Genomic DNA, 22,754 nt, shown 5'->3' on the forward strand with positions numbered 1-22,754 from the left:
GGGCAACGCCTTCCTCTCTGGGAGACAGCAGGAGCCTCAGCTCTGCCATGTCTGCTCCACACGGAGCGCCAGAGCAGAGGCCCTGAGGGACTCCCACAGTCATTTGTGGGAAAAACAATCTCAGAAACAGCCCGGTTAGCTGGAATGCTTTAGAACCGTTTCGGCTTTGCGACCGGCGGAGCGGGGATAGTTCCACACAAACGGCGGCAACCCCACGCACACGCTTGTCTGCTGTTCGCACAAGTGGGGAGGTGCCCACTCGCCCACCACTTCCGCCACCTGGTTCTGAACAGCCCAAGGCCCAGAGGGCCCCCTCCTTTAGAATTCTATCAGCCAAGTGCATGGAGCCGCCTACCAACCCCGGTTCAAGGAAACACCAGCCCAAAACAAAGGTTTTGAATAAAGCTGCTTCACATTTAATTAAAAAGGGGGAAATTGTCACAGATTTTAACATCAGCAAAAGTAGGTGAATGGGACTGAACTACCGTAAGAGGCCCATATTTAATAACATTCACATAAGTAGCGCTCTACATTTGCACAGAGTGGAATGACGGGGGAGGGAATGGCGTGGTGGGCAGAGGGAAGTGGGTGAGCTGAGTTCCAGTCTTTGCAGGCATTTCCCACCAGTCTCTGGCACAGCTTCATTCTCAGGCAGCCGGATTTCAGGTGGGACACTCAGGATTTGCCATTTCGGGGGAATTGAAATGCAACAGAAGCTGCCACTTCCTTCACGCCCGTCCCAAAGTGCCAGGTTCCTCAAGAGGCCATCAGGCGGCAGCCTCCTTTCTGCTGGGCATGGCATCCTGTGGAAGTTGGAGAGCCCCACCCACCCCCACCAATCTCAGTCGCTCAGAGTTCCTATTGGTAAGTGAACTTTGGGCAGGCTGCTTCTGTTGCCTGATTGCTGCCTGCAGTGAGGAAGGTGGTTTCAGCCTTGTGCCCGTCAGCGTAATTGGAACGAAGATCCCCCATCACTGCTCTCCCTCCAGCCAGCAGGGGTCGGTGCAGCTCTCCTCCAGGCCCCGCTGTCACCAAGCTCTTGCTGCTCAGAGCAGCCGGTATGTCCGTGTCCATCTCTACTCAATCGAATGCCTGCTTGCTTGGTGGGCGATGGAGGCAACGGGGTCTCTGCACACACAGCTGCTTGGGAAGGTTCAGCCGCAGACCAGTCACTCTGGAATGACTTAAACTCTCCCAGAAACAGTTAAGGTGCAGGGCGATCTTAAGAGGGGCGTTTCTGGGGAAGGGGATGCAGAAAGAGTGCCATGGGGCCTTGTGCATCTCCCCCTTTTTGTGGGGGAACCATCCTCCCCCCTCCAGAGGCCGGACAGCCAGAAGCCAGCTGCAGCCTGGACAATGACCTGTCCAGGCAGGCTGCCCAGAGCCCCACCTGGAAACCCAGACCAACTCTGCACTAAGAAGGCCCAACAGTCCACCGACTCTGAAGAGAGGAGGGCAAGCCTGGACAATCGAAGGTCCCAACTGCCTGGGGGGGGAGAACAAAGGCAGCTGGGAGGGAGACTGGCCCTTTCGGGGTGCCTCTGTTTTGGGGTGCCAGCTCCACAAAGCAAGGCTGTTTGGCCACGGGGACAACTGCCTCTGAAGTGCCAGGGAAGCAAGGGAGGCCCCCCCCGTTTCCCATCCAACTGCTCCGGGTTCTGGCTCATGCTCGGGGGTGGGGGGGGGGCGGCTACACACTCCCAGGCGGCTCCTTTTCCCCTGCCTGACAGGCCGACGGCTTCCTCGTGGCTGGGATGGGGGGAGGAGTGTTCCTTGGCGCCTGCCGAAGAGGCGCCCTAAAGCCTCTGCGATGCACGACACACGCGGAGCTCACGCTGGGCAGGGTGGCTGCGAGGGGCTCAGAAGAGACAAGCCTTCTTCTTCAGCTCGTTCCGCTTCCACAGGGCCAGCCGGGAGAACTCCTCCGGGGGCATTTCAAAGACCCGCTGGAAGTCCTCGGGCGACAGGTGCCGCTGGGGAGGGGGGAGAAAGGCGGCTGCTTTGGAGGGCTCTGCTTGGCCCAGCCCACGGCTAAGCCCGGTCTGCCCGCCTGGGCCACAGGGGCAGGAGGGGGCACGCCATACCTCAAGTCGCGTCCGGTCCACTCCTGGGGGCAGTTTGACTCGCCCTCGGTTGGTCACCAGCAGCATCTCATACGGATAAATCTTTGGCGAGGGAGAAGCAGAAAGCTAGCTGGTCATCAGGCCTGGCCCGTGGAGGAAGGAAGGCCTGGCTTTGCGGCCTCCCTCCAGCCCCCCCCCCCAGGTGGGCTCTCTCTCACCTTTTGCTCCAGCATGCTGGGGAGGGAGCTGCCTCTGTCCATGCGGCTTCTCTGGCCATTCTGCAGGGGAAGAGGCACAGGTGGCCCTGAGCTGAAGGCAGGGCTTCCCATCCATCCCACGGGACCAAGGTGTGCGGCCCCTGCCCCCTCCTCAGGCCTGCCCCTCCCATGTCTGGGGCTGCTGGATGTGGGGACAGGCGTCTGTGGGGCCTCTGTGCTCCTCTCTTCCCCCATCAGGGAGCCTGCTCACCTGCAGACCTGCAAGAGAGAAGGGTGAATGAGGCTGGGCCAGGGCCGTGACGGGAAAGGGGCAGAAAGAATCAAAGGGGGAGGGGAGGGGAGGGGGAGGCCTGCAACGGGCAGGAGCTTCTCCTACCTGGACTGCCTTTTTCACTGCTACCGGTTCCAAACTCGGTCGACTGCAGCTGGGGAAAGAGAGGAGCAGAGCACGTCATCCACGGATCAAGGCGGCTTCTCTTGCCTCCCACCAGGCTGACTACGAACAAGGCAAGGCATGAGCAGCTGCCAGAAGGCTGGAGCCACCACCCAGGCGCAGGGGTGGAGTGGGCAGGCATGGCAAGACAGGCACCCCATGGTCTTGCTCAATGCAAACCTGGCCGGAGGAATTGGGGCAGGACGGACGGCTGAAGAGAGGGAGGGCAGGGAAATTTGAAAGGGGTGGGAACCACTGCCCAGAACATGCTCTGTTCTCTTTCGGATGCTGAGACCTTCCTTCCAGCCCTCCCCTCCCCTCCCCATTTCATTTCATTATTTCATTTCCATCTCTGGACAATCAAGATCAAGATCCCATTTGGGGGTGGGAATCCAGGAGCACCCTTGCAAGATAGCCTGCCTGTCCCTCTTCCGTCCTTGCTTGCCTTCCAAGTGCCCCACACTGCCCCAGGGGGTCTCCCCTTAGCTCTAGTCTATTCTAAACCTTACCCTGGCGAGCGTGTGTCTCCCAGAGGCATGAAGTGGTGCTGATTTTGAGCTTCCTCCATGTGAAGCTGGAAGAGAAGCAGCCGGTCAGTGTGGGGCCGTGCTCCGGAGGATGGACTGGTCAGTGGCTGGAGCAGGAGCACCTTTGGTTGGGACAGGCGAGGGGATCTGGCCGATGGGGAGGGGGTGGGGGAGCCAAGCAGCAGGTGGACTCTGCCTCGCTTCCATTAGCTGGGCCCACGAGGGCTTCGAGACCTCAGAAGCCACTGCTGGGCTGATTCAAGAACAAGGAAAGGCCCAAAAGCTTCTGTGGCCGATTTCTAAACTGCGAAAGGCCTGGATTGGGATTAAAGGGTTTTACAAACCCAGATTGCTCAGCATTTCTAGCCTCTTTGGGGAACTGAATGAATCGCAGACTTTTTCCCTGAAGGCAAGGAGACCAGTGCCTTCCCCCGTGGCCAAGGGCAGGGGTGCAGCAGGGTCCACGGGTGGTCAAGGCTGAAATGCCAATTCATGGCAGCGGCAGCAACTGCTCTCTACAGCCTGCAGTGCCCTTAATGGGGATCTGCCAGCGTTAATGCCAAAGGGCAGCCTCGCCCTCCAAAACAGCTGCCCCCTGGCCAGCTCTCGTCCAATGAGGGGACAACCTCTGCACTCGGGTGCTCATTGCAAGACCGTGTCATGCAGCTGCACGAAAAGGAAAGGCCAGGCGAGACCATATTAGCGGAAGGAGCACTCCAAGATCGGAAGCCCCCTGCGCTGCACTGGTCCTCCTGCATGTGGCATCGGCTCTGGACACTGCAGTGGATGAAGACTTCTAGAAGAGAGAAGCCAGGTCAAGGGCAGGTGACTATGGCACCCAAGTACCCCAAAGGCCCCCCCGTGATAGGATGGGATCGTTCTGTAGGAGCTCAAAGGCAGGAGGAGAAAGACTGGGTTTTAATCGCAAGGCAGCCGATCCGTCTGGCCTTCAGGATGAATGTCCCCCATTGTATGAGCCCAGGGCATTCTTCTGGGACGCAGCTGTTGAAAGAGACTTTTGAGAGCCATCTCATCTGTTGGGGCAGATTAGATCCTCTCCAAAGTCCCTCCCAACCCTTACATTACATTCTAGGGTCCTATGCACACAGCCCCCCCCTCCCCATGCTCCTCCTCAGCAGCGAAGTGGGGGGGGCATCACTCACAGGCGTGGAAGGGAGTTCGATCTGGAAGAGAGCGGGTCTTCCTCCGGATTGGGAGGGATTTCTCCATCTCCTCCTTCAGGATGAGTCTGCCCAGATTGGAGGCCACCTAAGGTGGTGAGAAGGCACCTCAGGGCTGGGAGGAGCCCCCGACTGCCCCCCCTCCCCTCAACCCCCCTCTACGGTGCTTCCCGTTACCTTGCTCAGCTCTTGTTCCTGCAGCTCCCGGAGACTTTGCATTTCTTCCGCATCTTCATCCACCTCCTCCTCCCCTCTCTTGGACGCCTTTTGCCTCCGCCACTCCGTCTCTGGGAGGGTTGAATGTTACCAAATTGAGCAGATCCTTGAAGGAAGATCTTACAGTTCTCCATATTTCAAAGGAAGCTCGGTCTGGAACTGGGAGCTTTGTGTTTCACTGAGCAACCCTGGAGGGTTTCAGAGCCCCCTGAGGGTTTGGGGAGTCCCATCAGACTCAGCCATGGAGAAGGCATACAGTCTCCTGCTTGGGCGGTGGGGGTGGGGTGGGGTTGGGCAGTCTGTTCTGTTAAGGAGATGCAGAGTGGTCCCTGTGCACAGGTGAGGGGCTCCCTGAGAGAAGGAAGCTTCTGGGTCCCCAGAGGACCCAGGCTCCCACCAGACAGTGTCCTCCTCTCCTCTGCCTCTCAGATGGCCCTGCTCTTCCTCCGCTAGCATTCTGATTCAGCCTAATAAAACCAGCAACGACTTTTCCATTTTTCCTATGGATCAACACTGATGCTTGTCTCTCTTCTATAAAACGGAAGGGCCCCGAGGGAAGACGGCGGAGGAAGACGTTCCCTGGAGCCTGAGCTGTTGGCTGTTGCTCAGGGCAGCAGATCTACAGCCAGGGCTGCCTGGGGAAGAGCACCTACCTACAACTGCCAGGGAGGGCGGGCAGGGCCAGTAGTCCGTCTCAATCTTGGCTGGCTGGCTGGGATCCGGCGGCTGAGCAGCGGGGAATTTGGAGGATTCAATAATCAGGCCCTCAATCGGCCGCTTGTTCTCGGGAGTCGGTGCCAGCCCAGCCTCTGGAAGAGGTCAAGAGTCATGAGTCCCAGATAATGCTACCCCCACCCCACCCCCGCCCCTCTCACAGGAGCAGCTCCTACCCCTCTGCTTGTAGATGGGGGGCTTCTTGTAGATGTTCATTTCTGTTGTGTTGGTCTCTGGGGAAGGAACAGAAATGGGGAAGCACCACCACACAAAGAAGATGGCCGGGTCCTCCCCGTTCCCTCTCTGTGGGCCTCCCCCTCCCTCCCTCGATGGCATATTTGCAGAGTAACCCCACTTTTTGGGGGGAGGTTAGGGTTAGGGAATAAAACCAGCAGCCTCTGATGCATGATAGACCACCTGCAAACCTCCAGAGGAGGAAAATCCAAAGGCCTTGGACTCAGGGATGGCCTTTGTGCCGCTTCAGAAATGGCCCCAAACTTTATGGAAACAAATCCCTGAGCCCCTCTGCAGCTCCAGGTGAGGAAAGGCTGCTGAGCATTTGGACCAGACTCGGAAAGGTGCCCCGGCAGTCGGGAACAGGAGGGTCTGACTGGTCCCGAGGAAGGCCGTACCTGGATGATGGAAGTGCTGGAGTCCAGAGCGGTTTCTGCTGCCAGCCCGGCGCCCGGAGGCCTTGCCAACACTTCCTGGGGATTTGGCCTCTGCCCACTCATGGCTGACCTGAAAGCAGAGAGCGCATCGATCGAGGGGCACCAAGGAGAAGGCCCTGCTGCCTCCTCGGCCATCTCCCCAGGGCTTCGTATCCCCTCCTCCCGAGAGCGGCTCCTTCCTTCGAAGCTTCCTCGCCAAGGGACAGCAAGTCCACAACCTAAGCAGATCTAGTCTGAGCCTCCCTCACCCCAAGGGCCACCAACTCCCTGCCCGTCCAACCGCCCATCGGAGGAGCACTTACTTCTGGCGATGGGGGAGGAGAGAGAGACGTGGGCGAGAGCGAGGGCTGCAAGAAGAACAGCCGGGAGAGGCGGACGTTACTCGACCTACTGTTACTCTGCCTAACACCCCTCACGATTGTGCTGCTCTGACCATTGCGGGGAACTCGCTTGTAAGTTTGGAAGCGGTGCAACAGCCCGGCTGTCCTACACTCCCCCAATAGGCTGGACAGCCCCGTCTGACGGGGGCATGGTGGGTGAGGACCTCTGCCCCAAAACCTGCACGGGGCATCCCTGAGGGCATCCGGCGTCTGGCCTGGCTCGAAGGCGGCTTCCCTTTGCAATGCCGGCCTCACCCCCTGCAGGCCTCACCTCTCGGCTCCCTGGCCGTTCCACGTGGTCCAGGAGGGAGTAGGTGAAGTGGGGCTCATAGATCATCAGGTCAGGGCGCTCGATGTCCAGGATGGCCTTGTCCCTGGGGATGGCTGCCAAGTCTTTGTAGCCAAGGACCTCGTCATCCATCCTGGCCTGGGAAGAGGAGAGAAGAGGCCGGCGGGCGTTTGAAGGATGGAGACGGCACAGAGCGAGAAAAGCGAGGGGCTTCCAAGCCTAGATTGAGACCCCTCTCCCAGGGGAAGTGCTCACCTTCTGTTGGGACTTAGCAAGCAGAAGCCAGTGCCAAGGTTGCCTAGCATCTCCCCAGTGTGGGTTCCACCCAGCTCAGTTTTGTGCACATCGATACTTTGATGCAATGAGAGCTGGTTTGGTCAAGTGCTTAAGGTGAAGCAGGAAAACCCGAGTTCGAGACCTGCCACGGGCACAAAGCCAGCCCTGCAAGGGGGCATCTGCTTGCACTCTCTCAAGGGGACCCCAACCCTTCACAAGGACACCCAAGTTTCCTCCTTGAGAGCCAGAGGCATCTGTGAGATGCTGAAGCACCCCAGCCTCACTCGATTCCTAGGCTTCAACTACCCCCCCCCCCATCCTAGTGCTGAAGAGCCCCACCTCAAGTATGGGGGGGGGTCTGGTTTCCTTTGCCCCTCCCTCAGAGCCACTGTATCTGGGGTGAGAGGCGAACGGGGCAACCCCACTCTTTTGCCCAGCATAGATCACCCCTCCTCTTCCTGGCTCAGGGCCAAGGAAGCTTTGCTCATCCCTCCCTCTTCCCTCATTTTCTCTGCTCCCCCACAGGGCCCCTTCCTTTTGCCCTCTGCTCTCGTCGTTCTGCTTTTCCGCCGGCCAGGGTTTGCCGACAGCAGGGCAAGTGGAGGCCAGGGGTCCACAGGCTCTCACCATGATGCTGGAGGGAGATCCAGGGGGCCCCGAGCCCCGAGCTGAGAGGACGATGCTCCTCGGGGATGTCAGCTGCTGCAAGGAAAAAGGAGGCGGCTAGTCAGGGAGGCCGAAGGAGGCCTCTGGCTGCCTTGCCTCTTCTTGGGGAGGATGGTCTCTCCAAGCGCTCGCCGGCCTCAGAGCGATCAGCTTGCAATGCCAGCCTGTGGCTCCCATCAATCCGGCTCCTCCTTTTACCGACCTCAGGAGGACGGGAGGCTGAATTGAGCCTGTCAGAATTGAACTCCTGGCAGTTGGCAGAGTTAGCCGGCAATACTGCCTTCTCACCCCTGCGCCACCAGGGATCCTCCCTGCCGTGAGAGCGTTGAGACTGATCCAATGGCCGGCACAGAGCTTTGCGGAAGAAACGCTAAGATACGGCACGGCTAAGCAGGCTGTGCTGCAGCCTCTTCTGTTTTACGAACGGGAAAGGAGCCTCTTCTGCTCATTTGGAATGACCGAGGGGGGGCAGGGGACCTGGGCAGTGCTGTCAGGGCGGGGGAAAGCAGCCACGTGGCCCCCCTTCCCCTTCTCTGTCCGCCTCCAGCAGCAGGAAGGACCCAGCACCCGCCTGCTTCCACCCTTGATGGCTCTTTCACAATGGTGACCAGTCAGCAGTCACAACTGGGTCTCTTTGGCAGGGGCCACTTCTTGTCCTGGCAACAACTGATGAACCTCCAGCCTTTCCTTTCCTTTTCTGCCTGAAGTGTGGGGAAGATGGCAATCTTGCAAGAGCCACTTACTGCTGCTGCTAGGGCCTTCTCTGCTTCCTGTTGGACCCCTTTGCTACGAGTAACTTCTGTGCAGGCGGGAGCAGCCCTAAAGCAGAAGGTCTGTAGCTCAGGGTTGAATTCAAGGCTCCTTGGTGGCTCTCTGAGCTGGTTTCCTTTCAGACGTTTCATGACCCAAACAAGGCAACGTCATCAATGGTAGAAGGGAGAGGGGTTTGCTCACGAGCGCCCCCAACAGCACTGATGATGTTGCCTAGCTTGACAATGAAATATTTGCAAGAAAACCACCAAGCTCAGAGAGCACCAAGGACCTTCAGAAAGGAATACTGGCCATGTGTTCCAAATCTGCTGAACAAACAAGACCCCCCCCGACCCCCCCCCCAGAAGTTACCTTCTGCAACTTTTCCATTCAGCCTCCACGCTGGCAGCCTCGGCTGGCTCACTCAACAAGTTCTGAGAGGGAAGAGAGGAGGCAGGAGGTTAGCAGAGTGTGTGTGTGTGTGTGTGTGTGAGTGTGTTTGTGTGTGTGTGTGCACAGATGTGCTTGCAGATTGCAGCCCTGGAAAGTACCTTCAACCTGGGCAGGGCTGGGGCTGAAAGCTCAGGGAGGGGGAGGCATTTCCCCACTTGTGTGATGCAGGATTCCCCTCCACACACACACTCAGTCCCTGCTAACACCATGAAATCTGTCTTCAGCCAGAGAAACATTCTCACAGACAGCCTGACCCAGAACTCAAAAGGCAGTGTGAATGCAGAGGGAATGGAAAGGCATCACCAGCGGGGCCCACTTCCCACTGACCCTCCCCTGAGGACAACCCCTCAGCCAGAGCCAGCAACCCCTCTCGGAGGCTCTTGTGGGGTGTGGGTGCTGATTGGTGCCTGGGGAGGTGGGCTTCCCAGTTTTAACAATGAAAGAGAACTGCTGGGGGTGGAAGCCGGCAGATCCTGTACATCAGCCTGTTGCTTGTGTTGAAGGGCAGAGATTCCCTTCCTGGAGCGGGGGGGGGGGAACGGGGAAGGGACAAATGAAGTCATCCCTGCTGGGATGTTTCCCACGGCTGTGCTGGCAACTGGGCACCTGAGCAGGAACCCCAGCTCTGAGTGGCTTTACGCGACCGCCACCACTCCTCAGCTCGGCCAGGCAGCGGCTGGCTTCTGCTCTGGCCCCAGACCCTGCTGGGAGCTCGGTAGCCCCCCACCCACCCCCCAGGGCCCAGCACATGTCCCCCCCCTGGCCCCGCCCATTGATGGGCTGGGCTGCTTGGCTTCAAAGGGTTAAGCGACCTTTGTGGGAAGTGGCGGCTGCCAGGAAGGGCTCCAGAGGCAGCCCTGGCAACGGAGCAGCTGCGGCTCCTGCGAAGGGAAGGCACTGCGGCAGCCCCGAGGAGGAGGAGGAGGAGGAGGAGGAGGAGGAGGAGGAGGAGGAGGAGGAGGAAGAACAGTTCCTGACTTTTGCTCCTGCCGCTCCAGGGGAGAGGGATGGATGGAACCTGCCCCACGCAGGGCTTCTGCCTTTTCCTTCGCAGCTCTTGGTTTCCTTCTGCCCCCCCCCCAAAAAAACCTGGCTGCTTCCCCCCAAGTGAAGTGCCGAGGGACAACCCTCCTCCTCCCCGGGTGCTGCCTGCCTGATGCCGGCTTGTTGACTCGAGCAGAGCCCTGGGGTCAAGGCGGGTGTTGAGGCGGAAAAAACAATAAAACTGCTGCTACTGTTCCGTTGCTCCGTTTATTTATCATTCTGGAATTTGTTTTGAATCAACAAGCAGGGAAGGAGAGAAGCTCCACTGCAGCCCCCATTTCAGGCAGGCAGCCTTCCGAAGGCCCCCCCCCATAACAGTCCTTTCCTGTGACCAGAGGGAGCCTCCAGGGTTCCTGGCCCTTGAAAGTAGCCCCCAAGCCTTGTTCCAACCCTCCCATTTCACCCTAGAGGGAAACTCAGAGCTCGTTGACCTGTGGCAGCCACCAGTCATCCTTCAAGAATTAGAAGAATTTAGCATCCAAAGTCATAGACTCCAGAAAAGCATTTGGGTGCTGAACAACTTGCCCGTTTTCTGGATTTCACCCCATGCATCAGGGATCGGGCCCATCTCTGAATAATGCAACCAGGAAAGACCCTGGGGGAGGGAAAGGGGCCCCGTGTCTCCAAAGCCTGGTGGGAAATGGGCTGAGCTGCTGTGAAGGGAAAGAAAGGCCCTCAAAGGCAACCTGTTGCTGAGCCCTTCTTAGGACCAAAGGCAGAAGGAGGACCAAGAGGGCCTCTCTCACCCTGCTGCAGTTGGGGTGCCAGGGGTCTGACCTTTGGGGTGCAGCCAAAGCCCAGACAGAGCAGATGAGGACACCGCTCCTCCCCCCGCCTCAAAGCCTGCTCTGTGTGTAATATGGAACATGAAGAGCCCCAGATAAGGCGGCATTCTCTGGCTGGGCAGCCGGCAGCCCTGAGCTCACATTTTCCACAGCGCAGATGGGTGGGCTGCTGGCCTGCGGGGAGGAGCGCCTTTGTCCTCCAGAGGCCTTGGGCGGCAGCTGCTGCCTCATAAGGGGGCTCTGGAGGGGCAGCACCAGCTAGTTCCTTCCCAGGGGCAAAAGGGGGCCATTTAGACGTTCCTTCTTCCACACTGCAGCCCCTGGACCAGCAGGTGTTGCAGCTACAAAACTCCCTTTGCTGAGTCGGTGTGAACATCATTTCCAACCCCAACCCCCCAGGCTCTTGGGGGGATTGAGTTAACCGAGTTAACAATCTTCAGTGGATTGGCTTGTTTTCTTTTGTCTTCTTATTGTTATTAGCCACCCAGGGTCACCTGGAGACAGGAAGCTTTAGAAATACGTTTAATTGCATGAATACAATACTTTCAAGCTAGGAATGGGTTTGCCCTTTGGCAGAAGGGCAGGGCAATGATCCAAATAAACTAGTTTTTGTGGGATTAATTAGGTGGGGCAGACCACACACATCCCCATTGCTGCAGGAGGTGGGTTTTTTTAAGGGTGCATCAAGCCTAGAGGGTTGCTTCTGCCTGAAAATGGCAGGCGGGGGGGGGGGGGGGCTGGAGTTAAGCTGAAACAAAAAGCCTAATCAGAGTTTCCAGCCTTCCCGTGTTGGGGCCCAGCCAAAAGGGAAGAGAAACAAGGAGGCAATGCTGAAGCCCAAAGCAGGCTGCCCAGCGCAAGGGGACCGGGGCCATCTCAGAGCCCCTGGAAGCAGCCCACGGAGGTGCCAGTGGCTGGAGGAGCCTTTTGCCAGGAAGGTGGGAAGCCCTTGTCTCACTCTTCAGCCTGCATTTGCAACCCAAAGACAATCAGGCTTTGCTTTTGCATCAAATGTTTTATGCTTGGTTGAAGTAGGACCTGCCTGAGCAAAACCTTGGATACCTGGACATTCTCTTAGCCATCTAACTCCCACCAGGTCTTGGCCAGCCCTTGTAGAGAGAGCCCATACTCACTCCCCTGTTGCGCTAGTCCTCTTCCTTAGCACAAGGCTCAGCAGATCAAGCCGCCCTTTGGACACAGCACCCACCAACCTCAAAACCAGAGCCATCTTTTGAGGCTCTCATTTCGGTGGCCTTGTGAATGCGCTGCCAGGTTAGTTATTGAATTTCTATGCTGCCAACTTCCTGCAGAGTCACGCTGGCTTGTAGAAAAAGCCAAACCTGCAGACCCACAAACCCCAATGGCCCCCTGCCCTCCCCTCTCGCGTGGAGATCTGCCAGCACCAACCCCAAAGGCTGCAGCAGCAACTAGGAGGGGAAGCTCAGCCTCGGGAAGCCTTCCAGCGCCTCCTCCGCGGAAAAGCTCCTTCTCCGTCCGGCGCGCTTATCGGCAGCGCCCAGCGGGGCCACGCCCGCATCTGCAGCCGGCAGCGGCCCCTCCGGCGCGGCCCGCCTGCAGAGCGCAGATAAGGGAGGCCCGCTGCCTGCGGAACCGGCGGGACGGAGGGAGAGAAGCGCGCCGGGGTCCCAGGCGGCCGAGTAGCGCAGCCCCGGAGCCCGCCCGGACGGAGCGGGGCCGCCTCCCACGAGCCGCCGGGCGAAGCTGCCTGTGGCGGGAAGGGGCAGTCCCCGCGGGGGCCCATGGCCTCGCCCTGCCGCCCCCGCCCAGACAGGGCAGCCTTTGGGCACCGCGGGGGGACGGAGGGGGAGGCGAAGCCGGCAGAGCCGGGCCAAACGCAGCTGGAGCGACGGAGGCGCCTTCCGTCCCTTCCCTCCAGTCAGCGTCCCCACTTTATCTTGCAAACACGCTGCCCCTATTTTAATTCCAAGCACGATGGGTCTCCTGTGCCAGGATGGTGGCTAGGCAGCCTGCCCACCCCCACAGCTGACCAGGAAAGCCCCAAACGTGGCGCCCAGCACCCCAAAGCTGCATGGCAGAGTCCGAGTCTGTCCATAAGCCAAGCCCCCCCCTCCTTCCCCTTCTCCTCCTCTTTTGCTCCAGTGGAAACATCCTCCCTTCCTGGCCCAGTCATGTCTACCTCCCCCCCCCCCACTCCCGGAAATGTTCACGAGAGGCAGCACAAACCAACAAGGGATTCCAACCACCCACTGGAGAGGATTTGCTTGGGCTTCCTCCAGTTTTATATGCACCTTCCTGTGAGGAGATTGTCCACCACTCCATTTGTGAAGACCAAAGACTTGAAACAGCTTAAATGTCCATCACCATTTCCTTGTTAAAGATTTATACCATCATCTCTACTTGTCCAGCTATTGTTGTGACAAAACAACCATGACGTGGACAGGAATTTTTCACTTCAGTTACAAATACAGAAATCATCTATGTAAAAATAAGGGGAGCATGAATTTCTGATTGCATCAAAGAAAGGAGGTTCTGGAGCACCTGCCTCACCATCCAGGCAGGGGAAGAGGCTTCTCTTCCCATAGAGATCCAGCCAGCCAAGCCCCCTTGCCTCTAGCAACCGGCCAAGGCCAGCCAGAGAGCTCTTCCAAAGGCAGCTTTAAAACTGAGGGCTTCCAGGCGGGAAAAGGATGTTGTTTGTTCATATGTAGAATGAACTCAAGAATGACCAACGTAAACAATTCAGAGCAATCATCCTTGTTAAAAGACTGCACCATAAATACATTCTGTTGGAAAAGGCTGCGTTTGTGCATTGATTTCAGCTTAAGTCCACAACGTGGAATGCTTAATGGCTGAGCAGCCGCTGCCTCCTCTCCTCTCCTCCAGCCAAGTCCACCACAGTCTACGAGACCCTCCGCAGTTCCACCCTGGAAGCTGCCATGCAGGCAGACAAGGAAGAGCAGCCACAGGTGGGAAGGAGGGCATCACCTGCCCATCGCCTTTTCGAGACAGAGTGCAAGTGAGGCCTAAACATTCCCCGAATGAGACAGGCATAAATATTCCAGCCAGCCATCTCCTCACTGTGCTGTACATGCCAGACATTTTCATCCCAGATGGTTCATCCTTGCTGAGAAGACCACTGTGATTCTGAAGCCCAAACCCAAGAAGAAATTCACTGGCCAAGCCTGGGCTTCATTTTGATTCCACCTTGGTTACTACAGTGCTCTTCCTCTTCTCTCTTGTTGTACCTCAAGCTGCATTCCTTAGACTGGCATTCATTTGCACAACTTTAAACATAGGGATGATGTCCAGAAGAGGCCACTTCCAGGCTTCGGAGAAGAAACCAGAAATCTATTTCCAGTGATATAAGTTTCAGTGATCCACAGCAGATGGTAGAACTGCACATAGTCCTGGGATGCCTCTCCCCGAGTGTGGCGTAAATTTAGTGGGCCAGGGACAAGCAGTGTCCTGCTTTGTCATCACTGAAGAATTCCCTTTCTGTGGCTGAATCTGGTGGCTGAATCTGGAAGAAGAGTCTTGGGCTCTGTGATTTCAGGGAGCTGTTGCTGCTTTGCTGTGCAGCCCACGATCCAGCAATTGCCAAAGGGGAAAGGTAGAGGCGTGAGTGGCCTTCTGAGCACCAGGATGAGATGGCAGAGAAACGGAGCAGGCAAGGCTGCTCCGTGGGGCTCCTGCATCCCTGAAGTCCACTGAGACCATGGGAACGGTAAGAAAGCCCCTTTCGTTTCCTTGGTGGCATTCTGTGAACAGGCCCCCACTGGATAGTTACCCAGAATCGGAAGCCTAGAAGCTTATATGCTCTCATCATTTAGCACTGATCGGCGATGACAGTTTCTTTTCTTCTGTTGTCTCCCAAATCTTCCCTCCTCGGTGGAACTATTCCCCATGAACTTCCAGAGCTGATAAATGGCAAAGGTGATACGGGCTGTCCTCCTTCAGCCAGAATCTTTCTTTCTTGATCCAGCCAAGGGCTGCAGGGGGCTCTGTGCTTGGCTCCAAGCTCAGCAGACCATGTGCCTAATTCCAGATAAGCTACGAAGGGCGCAGGGGCGATAAGTCATTTTGGTAGAAACACCAAATGTAGCACTTCAAGTCTTGTAGATTTTGCGGAAAGTGGCTTTGCTTTCTCCTGGAGGCTTTTTTTTCCTGACATTCCTATCATTCTGTAACATGAATGTACTATTCCGCCTCTTTCACTCTCGGTCTAGGTAGGACAAGAGGAAGCAGGTCTGACATTTAAGAGTTTTGAAGAGAGCTACCCCGGTGGGCCACCCACTGTTTAAGGAGCTGTCACCAAGCCAGAGAGCCTCCAGCTACCTGGCTTGGGTTTTCATTTAACCGAACGCATTTTCATTTCCTATCAATATGGTTTTCTGTTTATTTCTGTCTAGCTGTGTTCCAATTATCTGACCTATTTTTGTTTCCTCTGAAAATCGAATGTGCATCCCTTCCCTCTCGCCATCAATCATTAGCATAAATGTAGGGCCCCCTGATCAGCATTTGGGGGCCGAACCCTTCATGTCCAGCAGCTCACAATTCAGTTGCTGAGCCCAGATTGCGGCACCCTTTATTAAAGGCCTTGCAATGTCTACAACCACAATCCACAATCTCTTTCCCCTTTCAGGCCATACTTGGGATACCCTATTTCTTTTTCCTTTACAGATTTCCAGGAAAGCTCTTTGGGCCTCTCCTGCCACCAATCAAATTAAGAGGGAAACTATTGGATTCGGCCACGGGTGACTGGCAAGCCCCCCCCCCCCGAGAGGGAGAATTCTGCTGCAGGGCCAAGGGGGCAGCCTCGCCCTGTGCCACCCTCGGAGGCCGCCTCGCCTCAAAGGCCCGGGCAGGGGGGGGGGCTGAAGGGCAGCCGAGCCAAAGCATCGCCGCGGAAGGGGCCGAGCAGCCGGAGCCGACCGACCCAGCATGCGCGCTTCGGCCGCCGCCACCTTCCCCTCGGCATGAAGCGCGCCCGGCCTCAGCCCGCTGCTCCCCCGCCTCGGCCGCCTCAAGAGCCAGCGCCTCTCGCCCCGCCGGACCGCCTGCCCCGGCACCGAGCCTGGTCCGGCTAGGGAGGCCGAAGAGCGCAGCGCCAAGGCGGGCCAAGGCCGCCCAGCAGAGGGGAGCAGCGCCCGGCGCAGGGAGCTCGTCGGGGAAAGCGCCCCGGACCCGCCAGTCGCGCGGGGCTCGGCGTCCCCCGGGAGGCCCGGCCGGCAGGTGCAGCGGCGCCAGTGCCCGCCCGCAAGAGCCCCCCACCGCCTCCCGGGCAGGGAGGGCCGACTTACCGGCGGCGCTGGAGGCGGCGGCGGCGGGAGCAGAGCAGGCGGGGACGGGAGGCGGCGGGCAGCGGGCAGCGGGCAAAAGGCGCGCCCCGCCGAGCCGCTCCCTCTGCCCGCCCCCTGCGGCTCCGCGCCTGGGCTGCCTGGGCGGGCGGGCGGAGGGGAGACGAGCCGCGCCGTGACGGAGCAGGACTGGGCGCGCCGGGCGAGGCGGAGGCCTCCCCGCCCATCGGCTGCGGAGCCCCCTTTCGCCCCCGGAGCCTCCCCGGAGCTGCCCAGCCTTCCCTCCCCCCGAGCGCCTCAGGCCCCAGGCCCCTGGCCGCCCGGCTCGCCCGCCGCAGCCCCGCAGCTCTAGCGAAGCGGCGCCCGCCGAGCATCGGAGGGGACCTGCCTGCCCCTCGCTCTACAGTGGCGCCCGGGCCCGCCCACCCCCTCCGCCCCCGGCCTACCTTCACCGGAGCCGCGGGGCTCGGCCGGGAGGGCCGCTCCGTCCTGGGGGCGCCATCCTCCCGTCACCTCCGCGGCTGAGCAGATGCCGCCGCCGCCGCCGCCCCTCCGTCGTCCCCGGCAACCTGCGCCGCCCGGAGCCCCCCGCCTCCTCGGCCGCCTGTCATTGGCCGCGGGCGCTCAGGGCCCCCAATGGACGCGCGCCTCCCCCCCCCCGCGCCGCTCCCGCCCGGGCGCCGCCCAGAAGAGCGCCGCGCTCAGCCGCGCGCCCGCCTCGCCTCGCCTCGCCCCACCTGCTCTGCCAAGGGCGGCTCCCCTCCCTCCCTCCCTCCCTCCCTCCCTCGCTCGCAGCCCCGGCGGCCTCGGGCGACCCGGGACCCTCGGCGGGCTCTGGGCGTTGGCCGCCTTTCTGGGAGGCGGGAGCGCGCAGCGGCCGGGAGGTCGCGCCTGCCGCAAGTTTCCTGCCGCGCCCGCGAGAGCCGCCGCGCTTCTGGGGTCCTCCGCGGTGCTCGCAGGGCCTGAAGGGCCGCCTCGGCTCGCTTCGCCCGGGCGGAGAGTCGCCTTCAGCACGCCTGAGGGAGAGAAGCCGCCCAGCCTTTCCCGGCCAACTCTCGGATCCTGTCCTCAAGGAGAGAAAGGAGTCCCGGGCGACCCCAACTACCAGATATCAGCTGTGAGGCAAACTTGGCGTCTAGTTGGAGATGGAGGTGAGCCCAGCTGGCAGCTCCGTCATCCCAAGATCAGAGGAGGAACTAGAGGGTCAGAGATACCGACCCAAATCTTACTAACACAGAAGGAGTGATAGGAGGAGCTGAAGTCATAGGAACTTTGTGGGAGAGTGAATATAATGCAGACACAAGCAATAGAACAAAATCAAAATAGTGTCTTAGATTTTAACAGAGCTAATTTCAACACATTTATGGAACTTGGGAAGGGAAAAACAACTCAAAAAGTTTGGGAAACAGAAATGAGATTCTAAAAATCCTGTTTAGAACAATAACACTGAAAAATAAGAGATGCAGGAAGATACCAGCATGGTTGCATAAAGAACTCTCTAATAAGGATTTTTTATCGAAGGATAAAAAAGACACGTATAAAAGTAACTAAGCAGAATATCGGCATATAGCCCAAGCCTGCTGCAAAGGTGAAGGTTGGACTGGTTTTTTTCCCTTTTGTGTAAAGATAGAGGCAAAGAATGCATTGAACGGTTTTTCTTTCTCCCTGCTGTCCATCACCTCCTTGCCATCTTCCACTAGTGGATCGATCGTTTCCTTGACTCTTTTCTAATTTTTTTTAATGTTTAAAGTCTTAGCTCATTCTGAGCCTTAGTTTCCCTGATCATGTTTGCAGGTTGAGGTATTCCGCCTCTTTCCATTTTTTTTATACTTCTCCTTTTTATCTTTCAATTTATCAGAAAGATTTTTGTGCAATCATGCTGGTTTCTTCTTGGATTTGTTGTATTTCTTTTTCAATGGTATTGTGCTAGACTGGGCTTCTGTGATATTTTTCAGAGTTTTCCATGCTTCTTGAGTTGTTTTCCCCTTTAGGATTCTAATCTGTAGAATCTTTCCTGGGCTTCCTTTGAGTTTGTTATAATCAGCTCTTTTAAAGTTTAAGATACTGGTTGGAGTATGTTCCATTGCTTCTGTTCGCATTATATTAAAGTCCAACATGATGCGATCACTCTTGCCCAAAGTTCCCGCAATTTTAACCCCTTCTTTTATTTCATCTCTATTAGTAAGAATTGTTCCCTCCTTTTGGATGACAAAGTTGTCAGCTAGGCTCATAAGGAACCTGTTTGATCTTCCACTAGATGCAGAGTTTGTCTCCCAGTTGATGTCAGGGTAGTTAAAGTCCCCCATTACTTCAGTGCTATGTTTCCTGCACACTTCAGTTAATTGATTTAGCAAAACGTTCATCTATTTCCTCTGTACAGTTGAGTTGCCTGTAGTACATACTTATGACAATGTCATTATTTTTTCCCTTATACTTTAACCCAAATGTATTCAAGGAGAAGGCTATTAGGGCATCTTGACAGGCAACTTCTCTATAAATCTTACAGTAGGGAGAGCCCCCTCTCCCCCCTCCCACCCCGGAGTCTGTTGCATTGGTGAAGAACTCTTAATAGAATAGAATAAAAGAGTTGGAAGGGACCTTGGAGGTCTTCTAGTCCAACCCCCTACTTAGGCAGGAAATCCTACACCACTTCAGACAAATGTTTATCCAACATCTTCTTAAAAATTTCCAGTGTTGGAGCATTCACAACTTCTGCAGGCAAGTTGTTCCATTTATTAATTGTTCTGTCAGGAAATTTCTCCTTAGTTGTAAGTTGCTTCTCTCCTTGATTAGTTTCCACCCATTGCTTTTTGTCCTACCCTCAGGTGCTTTGGAGAATAATTTGACTCCCTCTTCTTTGTGGCAACCCCTGAGATATTGGAACACTGCTATCATGTCTCCCCTAGTCCTTCTCTTCTTCAAACTAGACATACCCAGTTCCTGCAACCGTTCATCGTATGTTTTATCCTCCAGTCCCCTAATCCTTTTTGTTGCTTTTCTCTGCACTCTATCTAGAGTCTCAACATCTTTTTTTACATCGTGGCGACCAAATCTGAATGCATTATTCCAAGTGTGGCCTTACCAAGGCCTTATAAAGTGGTATTAACACTTCACGTGATCTTGATTCTATCCCTCTGTTTATGCAGCCCAGAACTGTGTTGGCTTTTTTGGCAGCGCTGCACACGGCTGGCTCCTATTTAAATGGTTGTCCACTAGGACTCCAAGATCCCTCTCACAGTACTACTATTGAGCAAGGTACCACATATACTGTACCTGTGCATTTTGTTTTTCTTCCCTAAATGTAGAACCTTTTTTCACTGTTGAATTTCATTTTGTTAGATAGCGCCCAATGTTCAAGTCTGTCAAGATCCTTTAATGTTAAAACACTTTTCCTGAATGATAATGTAACAAAATATACAATACTGTAATAAAGTTATTGCCCTGGCTTCTGGAACAATAATTCTGCCCCATCTTCCATATGGCAACCCTTTAGATTCTTGAAGATAGCTATCTTGCGATCCTCTTAAGGATAAATATACCAAAGTTCCCCAATCATTTTTCATTCCGGTTGGTCGGTGTCCCTCCAATATGTAGTGTCCAGTGCTGGACATATATTCTATGTGAAGTGAGATGCACAGGGAGAACAATAATTTCTTTGATCATGCCTTTATTGTTGATGCATTTTTCTTTTGCAGCCGATTCATTCGGAGTCTGTGATCATAACCTTTTCGTACATGCTACTGCCCTCCTTAAGCACAAAGCCCCCTGGGTGACCTTGGGCCACTCACCTTCTCTCAGCCCTAGGAAGGAGGCCGTGGCAACCCACTTCTGAAATCTTGGCCAGGAACCTGCAGGGATGAGTCCAGACACATCCAGGATGATCATTCCCTGCATCTAAAGTCACACCCTTGGTTTATCCTTCTCAAATGCAGGGATTGTCTATGTTCTGGTTGAAATGCTGCCCTATTGCTCCAGCTGGTTAACATCCTTCTAAATCATGACCTTACCTTCTCTAAGGTATTTGCTATTTTCCTCATATTTACATTGAAACTTTGTTCATTTTTATTTTTAAACATATTATTGAAACAATATATATGGAGTATCAGTGGTGATCCAACTTTTTTTTTTTAATTTGATTTATATGCCGCCCTTCTCCGGAGACTCAGGGCGGCTTACAGTGCGTTAAGCAATAGCCTTCATCCTTTTGTATATTTATACAAAGTCAGCTTATTGCCCCCACAACTGGGTCCTCATTTTACCCACCTTAGAAAGGATGGAAGGCTGAGTCGACCTTGAGCCTGGTAAGATTTGAACCTGCAGTAATTGCAGGCAGCTGGATGTTAAATGCTGCCTTAGTAGGAGGCATTAGCCTCCTACGCCACTCAGGCTTACATTAGCCTCCTACTCCATTCAGGAGGCTCCTCAGGCCTGACAGAGCTGTTGACGCTATTTGGGCACAATGGTTCAGTCAGTTCTGTAGCCATCTGATATAGCTCAGCATGGCCCATCTTCTGCCATTGTCTATAGCAGGACTGTGGTAGGACACAGTATGTCCACTGCATTTCTTTTCCCCCGTGATTTTTTTTGTCTTTTGTTTTCTAAACAATTACTCAAGATGCCTTGTTCTTTCTGACAGACCTAAAGTGGCTTGAGAAGGTCAAGTCAGTGCATTAGATGATTAGGGAGCTGGAGGCTAAAACATATGAAGAAGAGTTACAATCAGAATAGACCTGGAAGGGGCCTTGGAGGTCTTCTAGTCCAGCCCCCTGCTCAAGTAGGAAATCCTATATCATTTCAGACAAGCGACTGTCTAGACTCTTCTTAAAAACATCCACTGGTTAATTGTCCTCACTGTTAGGAAGTTTCTCCTTAGTTCCAGGTTGCTTCTCTCCTTGATGAGTTTCCATCCATTGTTTCTTGTCCTGCCCTCGGGGGCTTTGGAGAATAGCTTGACTCCCTCTTCTTTGTGGCAGCCCCTGAGATACTGGAAGACTGCTATCATGTCACCCCTAATTCTTCTTTCCTCTCGAGGAGCCAGACCCAAATCCTGCCACGGTTCTTCATAGGTTTCTGCCTCCAGGCCTTTGATCATCTCCGTTGCTCACAGAGAAGTTACTCTCCAGGGCCCAGGAGGGCAGGGAGAGCCAAGCTAGGAGGAGAGGCAACTTTTCCTACAGGGAGAAAAACTCAGTCCGCTGGGCAGGTTTCCTGGGGAAGCAGCGGCGGCTGAGGGGCTTGGAGGAGGGAGCGAGAAGCCAGTCGGCGGGGCCGGACTAGAAGACCTCCGGGGTCCCTGCCTGCTCTTCTCAGAAAGGGCCGCTGCGGGCGGAGAGCTCCGCGTCCATCGGGCAGGCAGGGAGGAGGAAAGGGCTTCCCTTCTAGGCCGCCGAGCGAGGGAGGCCTCGCTTCCTTCCAGCCCGGCCTGGGCGCCGCGCTTTCCCCGGAGGAGGGCCGGGGGTCCCAGGCAGGCGGAGCCGGGGCGGGTCGGGTCGGGGCGCTCCCCTTCCGGCCTCCTCCTCCTCCTCCTCCCTCGAGCGGCGAGGCCGGCATGGCGGCGGCGGGTCCGGGGGCGCTGGTGGTGAGCGGGGCTGCGGGCGGGGGCTGCTGGGTGGGCCCGGCGCCCCCTCGCCGCCCCTCCAACTCCTCCTCTCTCCCCGCAGGGCGCCCGGGAAGCGGCCGAGGCGGCCCACGTGCTCTCGCTGCCGGCCGAGGCCTTCGGGAACGACGTGAGTGCCGGGCGGGGGGCGGCGGGGCGGGCGGTTCGGGGCTCCGCGCTCACGGCTCTCCTTCCTTCCTTCCTTCCCTGCGGCAGCCGCGGCTGGAGGCTGCGTGGGCCGAGCGCGCCTTCCAGCACGCCCACGTCTACTTCCACGTGAGTGCCCGGCGGGGCTGGGGCGGGGGCTGGGCGGGCGGGCGGGCGAGGGGCGTCCTGGGCCACCGCTGACCCTCCGGGCTGCCCCGCAGCTGCTCTCGGCCGCTGACCCCGCGGGGCTGAGGCTCACCCGGGCCGACGACCGGATCTACGCGGCCTTCCGCCGGAGCTTCCCGGACCTGCGCGTCGACCAGCTGGACGTGGAGGCGCTCAAGTCGGAGGCGGCCAAAGAGGTGGGTATTCGGGGGTTGGGGGGGGTCTCCGAGGGAAGGACAGGGGTGCTGACCGCTCCCCCCTCCCTCCCTCCCTCCCTCCCTCCCCCGCAGAAGTGGCGGCCCTTCTGCCTGCAGTTCGAGGGGGCGGTGGAGGACTTCAACCTCGGGACCCTCCTGCGCCTCGACTGCCGCCGCGGCTACTCGGAGGAGAACTCCGTGCTGGGTGAGCGCCGGGCGGGCGGGCGGGGCAGGGCGGGGGGCGGAGGTGGTGGGGGGGGGTTGGCCGTGACGCCCCCTCCTCGCCTGCCTCTCCTCCGCTCCGCAGCGCCGCGCATCCAGTTCCTGGCCATCGAGATCGCGCGCAACCGCGAGGGCTGCAACGGCGCCGTCTACCGCCGCGCGGCCGCTCCAGAAGCCGAGCCCGACCCGGCCGGACCCCGCTGAGCCCCACCGGACGGGAGCCCGGAAGAGACCCGTGCGACGAGGCGGGGGGGGGGGGTGTCTCCCTCCCCCAGGAGCGGCCTAGAAGGGCGGGCGGGGTTTCTCCCCCAGGGCCGCTGAGCAGCCCCCTGGCCTTCACTTCTGGCGGGCCCCTCCCCCCCTTGGCCTTGGCCTTTGTATGGGGGACGATTGCGAGGTCCGCCGGGATCTTGGCTTGTAAACAACTGTTGCAAGATTACCATCGGTGTCACTGGTTTTCCTTTTTTCTCCCGCAGGGGGGC

At 57.2% G+C, this 22,754-nt stretch overlaps 2 protein-coding genes across 11 annotated transcripts; one reads left to right on the forward strand and one right to left on the reverse strand.

Annotated features, from left to right (window-relative positions):
* Positions 1 to 393: 393 nt before the first annotated feature.
* On the reverse strand, positions 394 to 16,529 carry DMTN (dematin actin binding protein). 8 transcript variants are annotated; one of them, XR_015729371.1, is made up of 15 exons: positions 16,392 to 16,529; positions 8,757 to 8,818; positions 7,596 to 7,670; positions 6,675 to 6,830; positions 6,326 to 6,370; positions 5,985 to 6,093; positions 5,529 to 5,585; positions 5,292 to 5,447; positions 4,600 to 4,709; positions 4,405 to 4,510; positions 3,224 to 3,288; positions 2,658 to 2,706; positions 2,282 to 2,539; positions 2,085 to 2,165; positions 394 to 1,973 (listed from the first exon to the last, which is right to left on the reverse strand). XR_015729371.1 is itself a non-coding variant. In XM_034430700.3 (15 exons), exons 2-15 carry the CDS (start codon positions 8,772 to 8,774, stop codon positions 1,860 to 1,862), a joined length of 1,206 nt encoding a protein of 401 aa, XP_034286591.2. In that variant the 5' UTR covers positions 8,775 to 8,818; positions 16,392 to 16,529; the 3' UTR covers positions 394 to 1,859. The 8 variants fall into 8 exon arrangements, 6 of the variants coding, with proteins under 6 accessions (XP_034286591.2, XP_034286587.2, XP_034286589.2 ...); XM_034430700.3 differs by having other exon boundaries at positions 2,282 to 2,347; positions 2,656 to 2,706; positions 7,596 to 7,667; XM_034430696.3 differs by having other exon boundaries at positions 2,282 to 2,347; positions 2,656 to 2,706.
* Positions 16,475 to 22,711, forward strand: PBDC1 (polysaccharide biosynthesis domain containing 1). Of its 3 annotated transcripts, none has more exons than XM_034430714.3 (6): positions 16,645 to 17,096; positions 21,606 to 21,671; positions 21,758 to 21,817; positions 21,910 to 22,050; positions 22,144 to 22,255; positions 22,358 to 22,711. In XM_034430714.3, the coding sequence occupies exons 1-6, from the start codon at positions 17,091 to 17,093 to the stop codon at positions 22,474 to 22,476; spliced, it is 504 nt and encodes a 167-aa protein (XP_034286605.1). In that variant the 5' UTR covers positions 16,645 to 17,090; the 3' UTR covers positions 22,477 to 22,711. The 3 variants fall into 3 exon arrangements, with proteins under 3 accessions (XP_087731864.1, XP_034286605.1, XP_034286604.2); XM_034430713.3 differs by lacking the exon at positions 16,645 to 17,096 and adding an exon at positions 21,254 to 21,523; XM_087875738.1 differs by lacking the exons at positions 21,606 to 21,671; positions 21,758 to 21,817; positions 21,910 to 22,050; positions 22,144 to 22,255; positions 22,358 to 22,711 and adding an exon at positions 19,878 to 20,067 and having other exon boundaries at positions 16,475 to 17,096.
* The last annotated feature ends 43 nt before the right edge of the window (positions 22,712 to 22,754 follow it).

Source organism: Pantherophis guttatus, chromosome 9 (genome assembly GCF_059756535.1).
Source record: "Pantherophis guttatus breed Tessera chromosome 9, ASM5975653v1, whole genome shotgun sequence".
NCBI lineage: Eukaryota > Metazoa > Chordata > Lepidosauria > Squamata > Colubridae > Pantherophis > Pantherophis guttatus.